Consider the following 20,238-nt stretch of genomic DNA (forward strand, 5'->3'; position numbering starts at 1 on the left):
TGGATGGGAGGAAGCAGTAAACATAATGTATCTTGTTTTTCGTAAGGCGTTTGCCACAGACCTTCATGACATTCTCATAAGCAAACTAGTCCAGATGAAATTACTATAAGGTGGTTGAAAGACCATACTCAAAGAGTAATTATTAATGGTTCTCTGTCAAACTAGGGGGATATTTCTAGTGGGGTCCTGCAGGGGTCTGTCCTACGTCCAGTATTATTCAATATTTTATTAATGACTTGGAACAGAGAGTATGCTTATAAAATCTGCATGTGACACCAGGCTGGGAGGGATTGGAAGCATTTTGGAACACAGGTTTAGAATTCAAAATGACCTTGATAAATTGGAGAATTGGTCTGCAGAAAAGGGTCTGGAGATTAGAGTGGATCAAGTATCAGAGGGGTAGCCGTGTTAGTCTGAATCTGTAAAAAAGCAACAGAGGGTCCTGTGGCACCTTTGAGACTAACAGAAGTACTGGGAGCATAAGCTTTCGTGGGTAAGAACCTCACTTCTTCAGATGCAAGAGTGGATCACACATTGAATATGTGACAACAATATGATGCAGTTGTGAAAAAAGCTGATTATCATTCTGGGGTGTGTTCACAGGAGTGTAGTAAGTAAAGCATGAGAGATAATTGTCCTGCTTTGCTCAGCATTAGCTGGAGTATTGTGTCCAGTTCTTGGTGCCTTTCAGAAAGATGTGGACAAATTGGAGAGTGTACAAAGGACAGCAACAAAAAAGATAAAATGTTGAGAACACCTGACCTCTGGGGAAAGCTTTAAAAAAAACTCAGCCTGTTTTGCCCCGAGGAAAAGAAGACCGAGGGGAGTCCTGATAAGTGTTCATATATGTTAAGGGCTGTTATAAAGAGGACGATCAGTTCCCCATGTCCACTGAAGGTAGGACAAGAAGCAATTGACTTAATCTGCAGCAAGGGAGATTTAGGTTAGATATTAGGAAAAACTTCATAACTATAAGACTTGTTAAATATTGCAGTAGGCTTCCAAGGGAAGTTGTGGAATCCCCGTCATTGGAGGTTTTTGAGAATAGGTTGGACAAACGCCTATCAGGGATGGTCTAGGTTTACTTGGTCCTGTCTCAGTGCAGGGGGCTGAACTAGATGACCTCTCAAGGTCCCTTCCAACCCTACATGTATTTGATTCTCTGAGATACATGCAGTCCTTCTAGTTTTACTTTCTCATGTAAGCAAGTGTTGTAGTGACCCCAGGGATGTTGTGTGGTCCCAAATGGGACGGGAGGTGTTCGGCAGCCAGTCTCTCTGTTAAGATATGCTCTGTCCTGTGGGAAAAGTTTGAGCAACACAGAACAAAAAGACAATCCCCACTCCGCAGAGTTTACAATGAACAGAGCAAGCTTTGTCAGTCATTTTTCTTGTCTTATGTCCAGGAAACCAGGGCCAGGCTGGTGTGCCTACCAAATTGCCGGTTCATAATAATACTCATTTATATAATAACACACACATGCAGTTTGGCCCAGCCCCCACCCCTAATCCCACGGTGCTTCCTGAATTATAAAGATGCTTTCTCTGAGATAATCTGGAAAGCATTTAGCGACCGAATGGCACGTGCTCCAGCTATTGTAAGCTCTTCTAGCCCAGGAACATGCCTCTCTATATTTATAAAGCGTAGTGTACATTTCCAGCACTGCATACATGTTTTGTAACAATATTAGGGGTGAGTGAATGAGCACCTCATCAGCGCTGGGGTAGGGAGGTCTGTTCCCCTGCCATCCTCAGAAAGCTATTTGGTTATTAATCTAACATTCAATTTCCTGCAGCTTAGCAATCACACTTCTAAATGTAGGTATAACAATATCTATGGGAAAACTGATCTGTTTACTAATGTACCTGGAACCACACCTGAAAAGCTGGAGCTGTATCATGACACAGCTGCATCATATGGTGACCTCAGCAGTGTCAAGGCAGAATAACTCCCGCAACATGTGGCGTGTTGGATAGTCAGATGTGCTGAAAGGATGGATCCTAGATGCATCTGAGGTCACTGTTAAGCGCTCTTTAGAGAGTGAGCTGGGTGACTCTTGGGTATTGCTTTTGGGTATCCATTGGAGATGGAAGTGAGAGCCTTATGCAGTGCTGGAGTGTGTTATTGACAGCATTGGAAGCAAGATGAATGTGGAAGGGAATGCACAAGTCCTTCCCCTTATCTTCTTATTTCTGTGCTTCTCAGGTTTTGGGTGGAGGGGGTATATCTTGGAGCAGCCTCAGCTGTCGCTAAATGGAGTTATTGTTTGTTACCTCCTGCAAAGACAGTTATGGGATGCTGGAGTTGGTGTGCATCCCAGATAGCTTGATCCATGGCGTTTATTCTGGGAGCTCTGGAAGCAGTGACACACATGCAAGATTTCTCATCCAGAGCTCAGAACAGTATTTGAAAAGGCAAAATAAGTGACAGGAAGGGAAGTGAGTCTTTAATGGCCTTTTCTTCTTGTAGCGCTATGGGCTGAGCTGATCCTATAATAGCCCTTCAGCCTGACCCGCAGAAAACAAGTTTTGCACAGGGCTTGAAGTTTCACTTGCCAGTGGTGGGTACGAAACATTGCCCGGTGAGTGAAGAGAGCATAGAGGAGCTAAGCCATCAGTTTCTACAGAATTTCAGCTCTTATTTAAAATAAGATTTCTATTCTGGTTCTGAAGATAACTTTGCAAATGGGATTCGGTTCCCTGCTGACTTCCTGAGTCTGCTGGCAGCTTCACTGCCACTGTTGCGGCTCAGAGTTTTCTCAAGCAGCAGCAGAGTACACTTAACAAGTTCTACTTCATTTTAAATGCTGCTGTTTGGAGCTTTGAAGGCTGCTGGGAAAGCATGTCAGTTTATTCTGCTGCTTTGGAAAACTGATCAGCAGCTGAGGCAGGTACTGTTGCTGCGTGGAAAGCAAAATTAAAATACTGGGTTTAAGGAAAGGGTAGATTAGTAGAGAGAACTCATCTTCCCAGAAGAGGATGGGGTCCCCGAGCAGCATCCAAGGACAGCATCCTGCAAAAAAGAAAATCACTCCACAGAAGGGGTTTAGCTTCTCATCCGGGCACTGCTGCTAAAATCTCACTACCGGTGCTCCTTTGCATTGGTCTCTGGCTAATAAGTGGCTGGTAATTGCTTCTAGCAGGCACCTATCAGAGCAATGGCTTTCCTGCTTGCTAACAAACCTGCCCCCTGCATGGTCACTACCCCAGGGGAGTTACAAGAAGAGCTGGAAAAAAATTTGACGAACCATTTTTCCAGGGACAAACGTTGTTTCATCAAAACCGAAATGTTATGTGGAAACGTATCTGTTTGGACACAAATTTCATTGGGAAGTTTCCTTGGGTCTGGGATGGAATTTCTAGACCGAGGGTACGCCTACCCTGGAGCCGGATGGGGTAATTTCCAGCTTGAGTAGACAGACCTCTGCTATTGAGCTGGTTCACAAAAAACAGAAGTGTAGCCCTGGGCAGCGGGATGCCCGAGGACAGTCCGGTAAGAGACCCTAAGTACATACACAGGACAACTAGGCTAGCCTGCAGCTCACTCCATCAGGGCTACACTGCACTTTTCCCCCCCACTCCACGCTTGCTTTATCAGAACTAACCTGGGTATGTCTGCTCAAGCTGGAAATTCCATCTCCTTCAGCTCCAGTGTAGACCTACCCAGAGACCGAGACCAGAATAGCCCAGCGGTTAGTGCGCTCAGCTGGGGAGGTAGGAGACCCTGCTGTGAAGCAGGTAGAACGGGGACTAGAACTACTAGGCTAGGGGCTATTCTGGGGTCTCTCTCTCTCCCTCTTATTCCCCCCTCCCCCCCCAAATAAAAAAAAGTCCAAAGGTCTTGGTTTCATTCCGGATCAGAATGAAAACACATTTTGAAACCTTGTTTTTTGAAACCTTGGAATAGTTGTTTTCCAAGCAGCTCTTATGGTCAATAAAACTCTGGCATGGTCTCTGCGGGCAGCCGGCCAGGAGTTACCCAAACTCTAGGCTGAATTCAGTGTAGTACAATCTGGATTTTGTTCTCCAGGTTCAGCTCCTCATTCAGGAAAGTCCCTTCTCCCAAGCAACTCCCCACCCTGTAAGTTTTCTGGCACGCGCTTCCCCCCCCCCGGCTTCACCTCCAAGGGTATGTCTACACGACAGCTGGGAGTGTGCTTCCCAGCATGGGAAAACAGACCTGCGCTAGAGCTGTTTGAACTAGTGTGCTAAAAATATCCGTGCGCCCATGGTAGCCAGCCAAGTACATACCCAGGGGGGTTAGGTGGGTGGGTGTGAGAGCTATTTGTAGAATACTTGTATGTGGACTACGGAACTACTGGAGTTCTCACTGAGACCTCAACCGATTGTAGCCCCTGCGGTATCTACGGTCCTGGCCACAGACGGCACATCTGTATTGTAGTTAGCTGCTTTCCAGTAAATAAGGCTGAAGTGCTTTTGCTTTCATTCTGAGGAGAGAGTTGCTGTCCTCAGCAGGTGCCCTTTGGAACACCAAGTGTGCTGCCAGAGTTCGGGAGATTGCTTTCAAGCCATGGGTTCCTGGGTGCCCTGGACGGTCTTGTGTTGCAAGAAGGAAAACCCCTGCTCTGCATAAGGATCGGCTGACGCGGAGTAGCGTTTTTCCTGTGTGCTGTGCCAGTGACTCCCGAGGCTTGGCACACCTGCTTCCTGGCTCTGCCCGTGGGGAGGGGCTTCAGTCTCAATTTCACAGGAGTGCCAGGGTCCTGCTGAATGATTTGGTGGTGTCGAAGGGATGTGTGGGACAGAGCCACAGGCTGAGGGGTGAACGGGAGCGCTGAGAGACTCACTCACTGGCCAGGTGATTTCAGCCTCCCAATAGGGCTTGTGGGGGCAAACAACTGAATTAGCTTTAAGAGAAAGCTGGGTAAATTCATGAATGGGATTATCTGACGGATGGGGCTGCTTGTGATAGTGGGGGGCAGGGCTCAGCAGCCCTGGGGCTCACTGCCGCTCAGACTTCAGGGCTTCACCGTTCGGGGCAGATGGGACTTTGGCCCACCCCCAGGGCTCTGAGGTGGCACTAGATGTTTTCTCTCTTCGGTGCTGGCTGGTTTTTGCTCAAGGTCTAACCGATTGTCTTATCGGAGGCGGGAAGGAATTTCTCCCCGGTCTAATTGGCAGTGGTCCTTGGGGACTTTTCACCTTCCTCTGCAGTGTGTGGGTGGCGGTCACTTGCCAGGTTTATCTGGGTTTATCTCATTTAATCATTGTCCTGCCATCGCAGGGGCCTCGTGCAGCAATGCACTTTGGTCCTGCCTGTTCTTTGTGTGACAGACCAGCCTAGACTCCTGTGGGCTGTCCTACTTTGATCTAATTTTGGTTGTGGGATTTGGGGTGTGGGTGCCGGGCGGTGATGGTGGCCTGTGATGTACAGGAGGCCAGCTCTGGAAGATCTGGTGTGGTCCCATCTGACCTTAAACCTTATGATTCTTGAGGTCCCCCACGTACGCTGTGAAAATGCCCTGTTACAGTCATTCAGTCTCAGCACAGAATCTCTCCCCCCACCTCCACTGCTGTTGGAACTTCTTTGACTGCTAGTGTAAACTCACCAACGTGTTTCTCAGCACGGTCAATTGTTTTCAGGGCCGCTAGAGAGGGGGCAGCCACGGCTGTCAGCAGCAATGCAGGGATCACTCTCCTGGTATATCTGGGGCTTCCCAGGGGCAGGTAAGGGCCACATGCAGGCCGGCTCTCTGGTGGCTCAGGGTCACAACTTTATTGCGAGGCGCACCATATTTGGTGTTTTTCCTTTAAAACCCCAGCTCCCGGAATGACAAGAGCCTATGAGAATCTCCGTTTTCATTTGAAATAGCTGTGGCTACTCTCTTCTCTTCCTATTCCCCCCTCCCTCCCCCCCACTGGTAACCCTAATTATTTAAAAAACAACCCGTGCCTACAGTCCATGTAATTAAAGCTAAGATTGAGTCATGGGTATTTTTAGTAAAAGTCATGGACAGGTCACAGGCCGTGAATTACTGTTTATTGCCCGTGACCTGTCCATGACTTTTACTATAAACGCCCCTGACTAAATTTTCGCTGCCCGGGGCTGCCGAGCAGTGGCTGGTGCGGCTGCCTCAGGGCTGCTGCCCCAGCCACTACTCTGGCCACCCCGGGACCGCTGCTCAGGTGGTCCCCGGGGCCAGCTGCACCGGCTGCTAATCGGACAGTCCCTGAGCAGCAGCAGGTGCGGCCGCCCCTGGGGCCGCTGCTTGGGTGATCCCCGGGGCAGCTCCAGCAGAGGCCGGTGTGACTGACCCCGGGGCCAGTTGCTCGTGCGGCCCTGGGGTCAGCCACACTGGCGGCTGCGGAATTTCATGGAGGTCGTGGAAAGTCACGGGTTCCATGACTTTCTGTGACCTCCATGACAAACTCGCAGCCTTACGTGTCATTAACCCAGCTGGGTCAATTCTTCATCTTTCCCACTTGCTTGTACGTTGCATCCATCTCCTCTACCCATTACCTGCCTGTGTCTTTAGAGTGTAATCCCTTTACAGCCAGGATTGTCTCTTTGGTGCTTGTACAGCCCCAGCACAATAGGGCCCCAATTTCTGCTGAACCCATTCGACACTACCACCAATATCTGTATTCGCTACTAAAAGTAAGTTTCTGGCCTCATGGTTGTGAAGTAAAGTTAGAAAATGTGCACCCCAAAGGGAAATAAAGAGCCCACTGTGTGTTATTTCTGAGCCAATCTCCTGATTTCTCAAGGCCTGGTCCATGTTATTTTTTGGGTTGTCCTCCATGTATGTGCCGGTGCCTAGGTTATGCAGTGTGTTACAGGGGCGAGGAGTGAATGCACTGTGCCTTCTACTCTAGTTAACTCAGTCCCCTGGGAGTGCCATGGTTTCTCAATGCAGGGCGTGTGGAAGGAGGGGAAGATGATGCCAACAACTGTGGCTTAAAGCTAAGGGTTCTGTGATCCTAGGCTCTAAGCCGTTCCTATGATACCAGTTGCTCCTCTTGCCCAGAAGAAAATATTTTTTCTCTTCCATTTGTCTAGCTGCTTTTGATTTATTTTATTTTTTTTAAGTGGTATATTTCTAACACAGCCCAAACCAGTGCGGCTTCTTATTGCTTCCTCATCTGTATATGAGCCTCGCCAAGAAGAGGAATGATCTGGAAACAGCATTTTGTTGCGAGTCAGTGGGTTGGTGTTGAACTTGTAGGGGGAGTTTTTGGTGGGTCACACCAAAAAGGCTGCTGTTGTGTGAGTCCATTTCTCAGTGGTGGTGAGTGCTAGATGTTTTTAATAGGCGCTTCTGTTCCAAAGGGCTATTATTCACTAGATCGTGACTAGGTTCACACCGTCACCACTGGATGGCTGATAACTAACCTCTTGCCGCTTGGGTTTTTAAATAACCTTGGGGGCTGGGGAAGGACTGGTCATGGCCAATGAAATCTAAAAATAATCACAATTAGAAGCACACTGAAGGGCGGCTGGAAGTATGAGTGAGCATTTAATGCCCAGGCTAGCAAAGGGCTCACAGCACTCATTTGAGCCAGTTACTGTTCCAGGAAACACCGTGCAAATTTCCCCCACCCAGCTCTGCTGATGCACCTCAGGTCTGAGCAGTATCACCTGCGCCTGGTCCGTGCTGGGCTCCCTCTGCCAAGGACTGGCAGTCTTTCACTAGTGATTAAGAGGAGGTCACCAAAGACATTATGACCGTAGGCAGATTTGAACATGGGTCTCCAGAAGTGAAAGGCTAGTGCCTGGATGTACCGGCCTAGCTCACTCGTGACTAGCTTCTATTGTGTACTGTCTCAAAGAACCCTTCCAGACGAGGCTAACTCCCAGGGAAATTCCAAGGCAGTGGCGTTACGTAATTCGCACGTGCTCATTGTGTTGAATTCTGGAGCGTAAGTGGGACGGGAAGGACGTTGTTTGTGTTCTTCCTGGCATGGACCTGGCTATGGCTTTATGATGCTCCTCCCTGTACACCATGGCCACTCACAGCGTGGTGGTAGCAGCAGAAATAGAACTCAGGTCATTTTACTCCAAATGCCCAGGCCCCCACTACCTGAGCTAAGGAAGAATCTCTACTGGTTGTTAGCAGAATGGGCCCCAGTGTTCACAGCTGAGCAGTCCTGATTCCTTCCAACAGAGGGCCACAGCAAAGCCCCCTCTTGGTTTGAAGTGAAGTTCAAACGGGCAAATCCGAATGAGCTCCATGGATTGCATCTGGTGCACTTTAGGCGACTGGAACGTCTTTAATCGCAGTCGAAGAAGGTTCCTATACCTGCCTGATTCCAGGAGAGACTTCGCTTGGGAACACTCCCCACTTGAGTTCTGGAAAAATCCCACGCTGGAATTTTTCCTGGCATTATTATTATTGGAATGAGGAGTACTGTGTAGGACTGGACTCAATCGTACACTGCTCAGACCTCAGACTGGAGAGACCTTGCCTTGAAGACCATTGCCTTTATGCTTTCCAGGGGTGCTCAACAACCATTAACTAGTCCCAGTCACACCTGAATGGGTGCTAAGCCAGTGTGATCCCCATTTTGCAGAAGGGGCCTCACAGCAAGTCAGTGCTTAGGGATATGGTGGGAACCCAGGAGTCCTGCCTCACAGCCCTGATCTCTCTGCCTCTCCTTTTTCAGTCTGCTTTGGTGCTGCCTGCGAGTTAAAGTAGATTGAGACAGGAGGGAGAACTCTAAGCAAGGGCTAGCACCGAACCAGTTCTTCTGTCTCAGGAAAATATTTGAGATGTCGAAAAAATGACCTGTCTCAAATACGGTTGAAAAGTCAAAACCTAGAAAATTTTCACAAACTAGGGAAAAAAAAAATCCATTTGGGTCAATTTTGACCAATTTTTATTGCTTTTTTACTATCATTAGTTTAATTTTGAAACAAAAAGTAATTTCAACCTGGAATGTTAAAATGAAACATTTCAACAATTTTAACTTTTTTTGACAATTTTTTTTCAGCTAAAATTTTTTATTTTTTTTTATTTATTTTTGTAGAAAAAACAACCCTTTCCCTGAGTGGTTTCGGTTTCAACGAATCGGCGTTTTCTGACGAACAACAGTTGTCTGAAAATGCCTGACTAGCTCTACTGTCAACATACTGGGCATGGGGGAGAGATCTGAACCAGGGAGAGGAAGAGAAGCTCCTTCTTGTTCTTAACGAGAGAGCAAGAGCTGTCTCCCCCTTACTAATCCCCAATGCTGCTGACTTGGCACGGGTGGCTCATTGGGTTGTATTTTTCTCCCAGACACTGCGATGTGGCTATTTAGACATGTGACATTCTTGATCTTTCATCTGAATTCTCCCCCACCCACTCTTGTCCTCTCATTTCTCCTTGTGCTGAGTTGTTATAAAAGCCCTCCTCTGAAAGGTCTCTGTGCACCCACCCTCTTCTCCAGCAGGCTGAGAACGGAGCTGGTGGGCAGGTGACCACAGTCTGCCTTGCGTGACTGTGTCCTCTCCCTCCGGCTCTCTTGAGGTTGTTGTGCTCTCCCCGCAGATAGTCTCACGACCAGGGAGGAGTTGTCATCGCTTGATGAAAAGATCAGGACAGCTTTGGGGGGGGGAACACCCGACATTTCTCTTCAGTTCGGGGCTGAGGAATGGTGAAGTTCACGGCTCCTTCTGGCCCTAACTCAGAACATGAACAAAACTTCTAGTGGCCTTGTGGCAGAGGGGATGGGAGGGCCCCATGGATTACCAAAGGCGCCTGTGGAGTCTTGAACAGCAGTAGGATCGTGAGGGATGGGTGTGACAGAGCCTTGAATTGGACCTTGTGTGTGACAGAGAAATGCTGTGTGTGTCACAATGAGCTGGGCCTAAATACCACTGCTAATTGGTGGGGAAACACTTAACAACCTTGACATTTGAATTGCCCTCATTAGGTTTCAGAGTTGACAGAGATGGATGGCTTGGAGCTACTGTTCCAGGCCATCAGCAGACTCGGGCAGACAAAGGCTGACGTCCATATGAGGCTACAGGTGGCTCAAGTCTTTCCAATCAGCCAACCTCTGGCTATTGGAATCATTAGTTTAGGTCGATGGTTCTCTATGACTCATTCTCTTAAGTGAGATCTGTGCATTAATCCACCTGTCCTCCCAACCACCCAGTCCCATGAGGCTTGGCAACTAAATGTTTGATTCTTGGATAACGAAGAACTGCTAGGACAGCTGGTGGTGAATACCCCACCCTCCCCCCCCCATGTGAGGTGGTCCCAGTTCTCCGGCGTGTCTAAGGCAGCCTGACCTCCAGTCCCTTCCTGCTGGCTTGCATTCTTTTTAGGGAATCCTTTCGCCCTCGGTGCATCTCCTCTATGGGATGCTCAATCCGACCGTGCTGAGCACTTCCCGGTGCTGGATACTGTCTCGCTCGTTACGGGAGGTGAGCAGGTACTGAAACTGTCACCGCTCTGTCAGCTGCTCCTGCATGCTCCAGAAACAGAGTCTTTGGTCAGGTAGCACCTGAGAAGTTAGTGACTTCTGACTGCTCTTCACCCCCTTGAAGGTACTCTCTGCCTGAGCGTCCCTCTGGTCTGAGAATGCAGATTGTGTGTGTGGAGGGGGTGGGGGTGGGGTTGCTATTCTACTAAGTGCAGACAGGTCTTGGCGGGTCAAAGTGCACCTGTCTCTCCCCTTTGGAGACGTGGTGTTGTAACTCCCTCAGGGCACAGAAAGCACGAGTCTTAACATCTAGGCTTGGTGCCTTGCTGGGGGCGACCATGCACCTCGTGCAAGCTACCCATGTGCTTGGACATGATTCTGCCCAGGGAGGTCAGGGCTGGAATAGCAGAAGGTGCTGCTGGCCAGGATGGCGGTCCATTGGCAGAGCTATGTACTTGTCAGTAACCTCCCATCTTGATTTAAAAATGGTCAGTGATGGGGAATCCATCCCAACCCTTGGTAAGTTGTGCCAATGGTCAGTTACTCTCACTGTTAAAAATTGATGCCTATTTCCAGTCTGAATTTGTCTAGCTTCGGCTTCCAGCTGTTGGATTGTGTTAGACCTGCTAGATCAAGGTGCCCATTGTTAAATATTTGTTCCCCGTGTCGGTACTTATAGACTGGGATCTGGTACTTTCTCTTTCACGAGGGCTGCCGGTTGCAGAAATGAATGTGGGATTTGCCCTGTGTTACTTGCAGTGCACTGGAGACCTTTGCGACGTGTACATGATAAGATAATGCACTCGCAGCACTCCAAAGATGTAAACGGAGGGACCTTCTCCTGGGCCTCTAATCCAGGCCATAAATTGTATCGTAGTGGGCTTTGTTGGAATCGAGTCCTGGTTAGTGAAATACATCCACTGAGAGAAGGGAAGGTGCACAGAGCTGTCCCAGGGCGTTCTAACTAGCAGTTTAAACCTTGCTCTGGAGGAAAAGTCCCTCGCTAGGTCATGTTAATTATCTTCAAACAATCAGTGAGTTAATTGCTATTCTGGTTGCAGATCCTGTCAGGTGGCAATTGTCATCTGGAAAGTCCCTGATCCCACTGACAGGCAGGTTATGTAAACTTGGAAGTTTCAGAGGGGAAGCCATGTTAGTCTGGATCTGTAAAAAGCAACAGAGGGTCCTGTGGCACCTTTAAGACTAACAGATGTATTGGAGCATAAGCTTTTGTGGGTGAATGCCCACTTTGTCAGACACATGCTTATGCTCCAATACATCTGTTAGTCTTAAAGGTGCCACAGGACACTCTGTTGCTGTAAACTTGGAAGTAGCTCTGGGCCTCGGGCCAGGGGGCTTCAAATTTTCAGAGCATGGACTAGAGCTTTCCTGTCCCACAAAAATTTGAGATACTGTATTGAGAAAATTCCCTATCCCGAACCGGGATGAAAAATCGAAATCTTGAAAATTTTTGCCGGTGGAAAACCTGGAAAAAAAAAGTTTGGATCAATCAAAAGGTCTTGTTTCAATTTTGGTCTTTGTTCTTTGAATGGCTCTTTCTCCCCCCCCCCCTTTTTTTTTTAAGTTTTTTTTTATTTTTAAGTAAATGTACTAAAATTTCAAAACAAAAAGTCATTTTGTTTAAAACATGTGAAACTTCCTGTTTAGAAAATGGTAAAACGTCCATTTAGATCTCAAAACTTTTCTTTTCCCAGTTTTTTGAGTCAGGAGATTTGTCGAATCCAGACTCTGTTGTGTGAACAGATTTGATTTTGATTAATTGGCATTTTTGGGGTAAAAAAACAAAAGGGTTTGGTGAAGAATTCCTGACCAGCTCTAGCATGGAACTTGTGGTAATACAGTGATTTTCAGGTAGCCGCTCCACCCCGTTTGCAATTGCATAACATCCCTGTGGTGACTACTACAGCCATTGCTTACCTGGAAAAGTAATTAGGGAAGTATTGAATGTAATTTAGCAGCCTTTGAATGCCATGTAGCAGCTAGCAAAGGTGTTCCTGGAGCTTAAAGAAGGAGTGAGCCAGCCAGGGGTGTGATTTTTTTTTTTGAGAGAGAGACCCACAAAAATGGTGGCTTAATAAATAAATGTCCTGGTGTCAGCTATTGTCTCTTGTCTCCCTCTCGCCCACCGCTACCTGATTCTCAGTACATCCAGGTACTTAGGCCCAACAAATAACTTAGTGGTTCCCCGGGCCTTTTGTTTCTGGTATAACTGGTTAATGCAGACTGTTTTTTCCACCTGGGAATATGTCTGGGTTGGGCCATGGAATGCATCCAGGAGTCACCTGGGGCCAAAAATGCTATTTAACAAACTATTGGACTTATCTGAGATGTCTCCCAGCCCGATCTGTGGCTCTGTGTTGTCACGGTCATCATCTAGTGAATTGCAGAAGATGGATCTAATAGGGTGGAGCCCAGCACAGTTTGATCTTGCAACACAGACAGGACTAAGCTGTGTGTTTGAGAGTTGGTTGAAGGCGGTTTTGTTTACTTGTAATTTAAGAACTTGGCCATTTTCTGGCAATGGAAACATTCACGTAAACATTCTGCTCTTTCTCAGTCTTTTACAAATTTTTCATGAAGACTTTTTTCCCCTTACCTTTTGGTTTCCCTTTGTGAGGTTTTCATTTTTGGGGTTCTGTGGGGCAGTTTTCTCTCTGTTCTGTTTGCACTGACTGGTTTACTTGATCTGTTTAGTCATGTGGCAGGAATCTCGTCAAAAGTGAAAAAAATCATTTTAGAAAATGTCACTTTAAAAAAAAAAAATCCTTGAAACATTTCTTTACCAAAAAAAAAAAAAAATCTTGATCTGTCAAACTGTGATGAAAACAACGTTCACGGCTCTCGTGATCTTTTTTTCAAAAAATGTTTTAACCTGCTGTAGTGTTAACCATATGGCCAAGTAGCAGGAGAGCCCAGGAGCTCCAACGGGGAAGGGGAGAGGACCAAGCGTGGTCAAGTAGAATGAGTCTGTGGTGAAATGACTTTGAGGGAGGTGGGGAAGAAGATTGGAGCAAAGGGCCAGTCAGCACCGGGGAAAGAATGCCCTGAGTGGGTTCTAGCCCACGAAAGCTTATGCTCAAATAAATTTGTTAGCCTCTAAGGTGCCACAAGTACTCCTGTTCTTAGGACTAACGTGTATCACTCAGAAGCTTCAAAAGATAATTGCAGTAAACCATCTTGGGGCTGGTCTGCTCACAGGTGTCTCACTGATTTAATGATATCGGTTTCTGAACTGATCTAGTTAAACTGGTGCCAAAAAAACTGCGTAGAGCAGCCATTAACTGGCTCTGCTCTTGTCCTGCAGATGTTCTCTGTAAGGGAAAGGTGTGCAAACACAATGCTCGGGGGCCAAAATAACCAGAGTCTCTTAATGTGAGTAAATGCCATTGAGAGGGAATAACTTGGTCTCCTCTCTCCTGACACGCTGCCCGTGGCTGCAGCTTGCGTGACGTTAACGGGTGAGAGATAACGGGGGGGGGGGGGGGGTGCAGGAGAAGAATCGGCTGTGGTGCCAGTGATGCTTTCAGGTGGCTTTGATCACTGGTGGGGCACTTGTGCGTGCTGGGGACAGGGCGAAAGGAAGGGGCGAGACAGGCTTTGTCCATGAGCAGGGGCTGCCAATTGGTGCCACACTCAGCAACGGAGACCAGAGTGCTCGTTGTTGCGGAATTGAGCCAGGCTTCGAGCACAGGTCTGCAGCGAGGCTGGGGAGTGCACTAACCCACTGTAACACATGCAGCCCCCACCCACCTCTTGTGACATTTACATATAGCTATTGTGAGCCATTATGGAAGCTGCAGACCAACTGGAGATAGCTGTGTCTGGCAGCCGCTGGATCCCAAATTGCTGATGAGCTCTGGGCTAGGGCGTGAGGTACCCCAGGGCCGTTCTCGCACTCCAAGGGGCTCAGGTCCAGAAGGGTGACGTTCTGATTTGTTGCCTTTCAGGGATGGCTGGTTGGGAGGTAGATGATTAAGCTGCAGACATGGAAGGGAAAGGACCCTACCGCATCTACGACCCTGGTGGGGGGACACAGGAAGAGGCAGCTGCAGCCTTTGAGCGGCTGGTGGAGGAGAACACCCGGCTGAAGGAGAAGATGCAGGGGATAAAGTCTCTAGGTAATTGCTGTGGTGCTGGACTTGGGGGGGGGGGGGGGGGAGGGGGAGGGTGGCTTTTCTTTTATCCTTCCCCTTTCTGGAGAGTTCGCTGCCTCCCTGTGGCAGACCCTTGCCTTGCAGCCACGATGCCTCATGCATGGCGCTCTCACTGCTTCATCAGCTAGAGGGGGTGCTACGGAGTGACGCCCCTCTCTTTCCCCACTCCTGGGCGCGCTTGCTGGCTCTGCAACACTCCCTAGCTGGGGTGTGGGAAACCGGGACTATGCATTCAATGTGTAGCCCCTCTCAACCTGTCCTGAACATGCCCTGGACGATTGATATCCACGGGGTGATTCCCTGCCCGGGAAACCCCTCCCGGGTATGAATTGTGCCGTTCTGCAGCGAGTGGCGCAGCTGTGCATCCTGGGAGTGGGCGCTGGCTCGTCACTGAGAAGGCAACACAAAGCTCTTGGCTCTCTGTAAAATCTGTTGTGGTGCCGGCAGAATCTCGTGGCTTGCGCACAGGGACGTGTAGATGGGCTGAGACGCCTGCTGTTTGTGCAGCCTACGGAAAGGCCCATGGTCTGTGCTAAATGGATGGGTTGCTATGGTTGCTGTGCTGATGTCTGGCTGAGAATTGAGAAGTGTCTTAAATGTGCTCAGCTCCTCTAGCATCCTTCTGTGACGTACTGCAGGAGCCTTGATCCAGCTAGCTTTTAAATAAGGCGATGCTTCTGTTCAGCTACTACCTGAAACTCCCCACCCCTAATCCATTTGATGGCTTTTTCCCCTCTTGCTGGAGAGGACACTTAGTCCTCCTCACTGCTGGCTTCTGTGCTGCAAATGTAGGGGAACCTCTTGGCCCTGTGGACCCAAATAATGCAGACTACGGCCTGGTCCACACTTAAAAATTAGATCGACCTAGCTACATCGCTCAGAGCTGTGAAAAATTTCGCCTTCTGTGTGCCGGGGTTAGGTCAACTTAACACCTGGTCTAGACACAGTGAAGATGGCGGAATTCCTTCATCAATGAAGGAAGCGACTCCACTCCGGTGCCGCATTGCCAGAGCTGTGCCGCTGTAGTGTAGATGTACCGGTAACCTCTTAGAGTTCACAGGCAGCAGGAGACTGTGATGCCCCGTTCCGAGAGGACTGACAAGATGCATGAGTGTGGGAAAAGATTAGATCTTGTTGTACTACCCAGTGGAGATTAAAGGCCTTGGAAAAGGGACCCTCCTGGCCCAGGGTGAGGTTCTCTCGCTTAAGATCAGAGCTTTTAAAAACTGGGGAAGACGTATGAAATATAAAATCTTCCCTGTAAGATGTGCTGTCCTTGATGTTTCCATGCTAGAGAAGCATCAACTGTAGTTCCAGTGTGGGATTATTTGCTTGGGAAGAATTATTTCTGTCATGTGTGACATTTCCATTTCTTCTGGTTGTGAACTACAAGTGGGGGAGGGGATTTGTGCAGGCTGGCGTGGGGAACTGGCCTCTGGGGCATGGCAACTATATACGAGGGAAGGGGTGTAAATACCAGGAAATGCGAACTCCTCTGTTTACTGTATACACCAGGAGAACTGCTGGAAGAGTCCCAGATGGAAGCATCGAAGCTGCGACAGAAGGTGGAGGACCTCGTGAAGGACAATGAGATGCTGAAGTCGTCTTCCTCTTTCGACAAACTGCCTGAAATAACAGGTATGAAAGTGGGAGGCTTCTCCTATGTTCTCTCTCTCTCTCTTCTCTGACCCTGGTGTCCCCAGGGAGTTGCGTGGCCTGTGGAGTGTCCTTGTTTCCCACATCAGTGGTTATGGAGAGAGAAAGTCAGAGCAAAGTTTGGCAAGTCACATCTGGCCGGCCCATTAACCTTCCCTAGTGCACATACATTAGGGATGGTGTGCCTAGCCTGTGTTTGCCAGAAGCTGAGAGTGGGTGACAAGGGGATCACTTGATGATGACCTGTTCTGTTCATTCCCTCTGAAGCACCCGGCATTGGCCACTGTCGGAAGACAGGAGACTGGGCTAGATGGACCTTTGGTCTGACCCAGTATGGCCATTCTTATGTTCTTAACGTAACAGCCTGTAGCAGCATTTTAAAATGGGTATGCAGACCGTTGGTGCCCTGTGGTCCAGGAGTCCTGTATGCAAAAAGGCTGCACCCTGCCTTGCAAGGAAGTGATTCCTAAGCTGTGGAATGGCTAATGACAAGTGAAGAGCAAAGTTAAGTGTCCTAATGAAAAGAGCTGTCTGCTGTTCTCTTATATTGAGATTTGCCTGCAGCTAGTCTGCCTTCTCCAGCTCCTGCTCCCTTCTGAGGACGATAGGTTGAGTGCTGGTGTAATTCGTGCATGTTTCAGATAAGCCATGAAAACCTGAGGTCCTGTTTGATTTCTGTGGACATCAAACCTCCCCTGGCGTGCTTAATAAGAGTGGGATTTACTCTTGTTGGCCAAATTTTCCTTCCCTGCAGAACCCTAATGCGAGTATCCTAATGTAGACAAGCCTCCTGCAGCCAAGCCCATTTCTAGAACCATTTTTAGGTAAAGCTGCTTAAAGCAAGTCTAATCGAAGGAGCGATTCAAAATGGCTGTGGCTGCCGGAGAGTAATCTGCACCAGGGCTCCCACAAAGTCGGCTGAACTGGTGTTAGAACCAATAGGAATCTTTGTGAATTTCCACTTAGTTTGACTTCTGTACTGTGGGGGCAGGGGGGAAAAGCTCCAGTCAGGTCAATGGGGTCGCATGGGGTGGGGGGCAAATTCCGCACCTGCCTGAGGTTTTCAGTTTGGGGGGAGGTAACGCCGCCCTGCCCCCCGCCACACACACAAACTATATCCATGAAGGGGCAAGGCCTGTGTGAGGCTGTTATTGTTAAAGTTGTCTGCTCGCAGAGACTGGCTGATGAGACTTAAAGGGCTGCAAAGAGAATATCTAAGCCCTGGACCTGATCTTTCAGGATAGCGGTGTGACGCATCCGAACAGGGGAACGTCCAGCTGCTTTACCTGACAAAGCCGACTGACTAAAGGCAAACGCCTGGGAGTTAATACACACAGTCTGCATTTGCACGGCATTACCTGGGCCACTTACCCACAGAGCTGCCCCTGGAAAGAGCCAGGAGAAGGGTGTACAAGTGTGGGGCTTAGCCCTGGAAGCCGTTCCTTGGTGCCTGTTAGTCTGTTGCTGCTGGTTAGATGGGAGGAAACCAATCTGCACTCTGACCTCTCTCTGCAGCCTGTTGATGTTCTAAGACTGTTGTTTTGTAGCCGGGGGGGAGGGATCGGAGACCGGCCAGTTGAGTAACATTTGTTGCCAGTGCAGAATTTCACCCAGTGGAAGCCTGAGTTCCCTTCCCCTCCGGGGAACGGGTTGGAGGTTTCTGTCCTGTCGCACTAGCTGGAAATCATTGTTCTCTGTGACTTCTTAGCCTGTCTGGTCTCTGCCTCTTCACTGCTGTCCTGTTTCCCATGCCAAGCTCTGAACCATTCACAGCTGTGGCATCCTCTCCCTTTTACAGGAGGTGATTCAGAGCCACACCTGTCCCCCGCGGGTCCAGGCAAAGTTGAGAAGGAGCCGGATACAGACCCTCAGAAGCCTCCATCCACTGTAAGTCTGATGTTAAAGGGCAAATGCCTCCCTTTCCCTTAGCAGCCCAGGCCCTGAAATTATCAGGCAATTAAAAAAAAAATACTCTGAGACTTAAGGAAACAGACACGTCGGAAGGGGCTAGAATTCCTGCCTGACTGGGGTGGGTTCCCTGTTTTGTTTCCCACATGCGTGATAGAATGGACTGTGAGCCTGTCTTTAGACTAGCATGTAACTGCAACAGCTGCTCTGCATTATAGCAGTGGAGTGCAGTGCCAGCTACTGTTATCTACGCCCATTCGCTTTCCCTTCAGGGGCTTCCATCCCAACTCTGACCCCTGTAGACACAGGACTTGCTTTCTGTTTGTGGGGCAACCTGCCTGTCCTCGGAGCCCCTATGACTGGATTCTAGTCCACAAACCTGGAAGATCATCTTTACAATGCATAGAGCGGCTTAAAGAGCTGACCCACTGGCCCAAACCATCCCTGTTTTGTACTAGAGCAAATGGCATTAAGCCAGCTGGCGGAACGGGGAAATGTCTCCCTTCCCTGCTGTCCCCATAATCTCCATTCTCCCTTTGCTGTGATGGAGCACCGCGGGATTTGCTTTCCCTGCGTGAGGGCCTGACTCCCCCTCTCCCTTCGCAGGGATCCTCGTCAGAGTTCGAAATTGTATCTGGTGAGGACAAGAGGTTTTCCCAGGAGAGCAGGAAGTTGGTGAGTTATCCTGCCAGCTCGGTTCCCTGGGGGAAAGCTCGTCTGGGACTCAAGACAGGGCTATTAGTACATTGCGGGGGCAGGTGGTGGGGATTCCTGGATGGGAATGGAGGTCGGGTAGGTGGTGGATGATCAGGGCCAGTAGCTAGGGCTAGAGTGCTGATTCCCAGCTGAGTAGCAAGGTCAGAGGAGCAGCCAGCCAATTCTCCCCGCGCCCACTTCCCCGTCGCCTCACCCCATTTCAGTCCCTGGCCCGATGCACGAGAGCTGCGGCGCGCACACAGGAACCACCGCACGATTGCTTCCCTTGGCCCTTTTCTTGGGACACGGCCAGGAAGATCAGAAGGGGAAAGCGGGAGGCTGCTGCAGAGGGGCCTTCTCGCTCACTTATGCAAATGGGCTGGCGCCGGTGACTTCCCTCTGGGCAGGCGCCGTGCGCTCTGTGCAGCTGGGCGTTCAGCCAGGAGGGCAGGCCACCGGCCTGGGAAACTGGGCGCCTCAGGGCTGAAGAAAGGGGCTGTAAAGTCCTGAGTGGCGCAATTTGGCGCCGCACGTTTCGTAACCCTTTCGGTCTCTGCGCAACTTGACAATCGCTGGGTTATTTCCCTCCCTCCCCCGCACTGCCCCCCTGCCCCACACACAGTCGATGAGATTTTTGCACCCACCCTGGCCTATTTAGGATCCTCTTGACACCCTGTTAACTATCCCTGTAAAAACCACCATAGAACTCGGCGTGGCTAGCAGGCTCTGCTCAGCAGATGCCCGCTGCTGGCACAGCAGAGCTGGTCGGGCAGGGTCCCGACTGAGGCCCATCGGGGAGCCTGCATTCAGCCTGCCTGTGGTAAGCTTGGCTGTATCCCTGACAGGAGTCCCAGGGGAATGCATCCTTTGAGAGCATTGCCAGTCACTGCCTCCCGGCCCTTCTCCCACCCTCAGCAGGCCGGCGTTGTTTTTCTGGGAGCCTGGCTGCAGGCTGCAGTGCGTAGGAGGGCGAGCAGCGTTCAGGCTGATTCAGACTAGGAGCTGAGCCGCTGAGGAAGGGGGCACTCGCCCCCTAGCGTCCACTTACTGCCTGTACCAGCCCTTGTGTGTCAGCCTGTGTTTTGGTTCCCAGAGCCTGGCCTTGCCCCACGGCTGTTCTGCACACCTGAAGTGGGGAATCCTTCCCACTCTGCCGGCACTGCGGTGGAGCGAGTCGCTGCACGCTTTGCTCTGGGCCCAGACCACTGTGTCCGATCCGGGCAGCATCCAGGGCTGGGGAGGGAAATAGAACGGTAAAGAGAATAGCGTCTTGTTGGATAAAAACAACCCCAGTGCCGGGTCCCAGAAACACATGCTGCTCCACTGGGACAGGTCCCCGGGTTTGTGCGAGGCCCAGCCCACGCACACATTTGCACCAGTTTCACTAGCGGGTGTGACTTATAGCGGTTTAATTAATCCAGTGCAACTTTGTG

At 49.6% G+C, this 20,238-nt stretch overlaps 1 protein-coding gene across 8 annotated transcripts in view; it reads left to right on the forward strand.

Moving 5' to 3' along the window:
* TNIP1 (TNFAIP3 interacting protein 1) overlaps positions 1-20,238 on the forward strand; it is a 44,694-nt gene that overhangs the window by 7,557 nt on the left and 16,899 nt on the right. For 7 of the 8 annotated variants that reach the window (XM_054037584.1, XM_054037583.1, XM_054037586.1 and 4 more), the window contains exons 2-5: positions 14,339-14,509; positions 16,061-16,183; positions 18,000-18,088; positions 18,716-18,784. In XM_054037584.1, coding sequence (XP_053893559.1) covers positions 14,377-14,509; positions 16,061-16,183; positions 18,000-18,088; positions 18,716-18,784 — 414 coding nt within the window. In that variant the 5' untranslated portion in view covers positions 14,339-14,376. Of the gene's footprint in view, positions 1-4,748; positions 4,819-14,338; positions 14,510-16,060; positions 16,184-17,999; positions 18,089-18,715; positions 18,785-20,238 lie in introns of those variants that run through there. The other variant, XM_054037585.1, reaches the window with a different exon arrangement.

The sequence above is a fragment of the Malaclemys terrapin genome, chromosome 8 (genome assembly GCF_027887155.1).
Source record: "Malaclemys terrapin pileata isolate rMalTer1 chromosome 8, rMalTer1.hap1, whole genome shotgun sequence".
NCBI classification, from domain to species: Eukaryota; Metazoa; Chordata; order Testudines; family Emydidae; genus Malaclemys; species Malaclemys terrapin.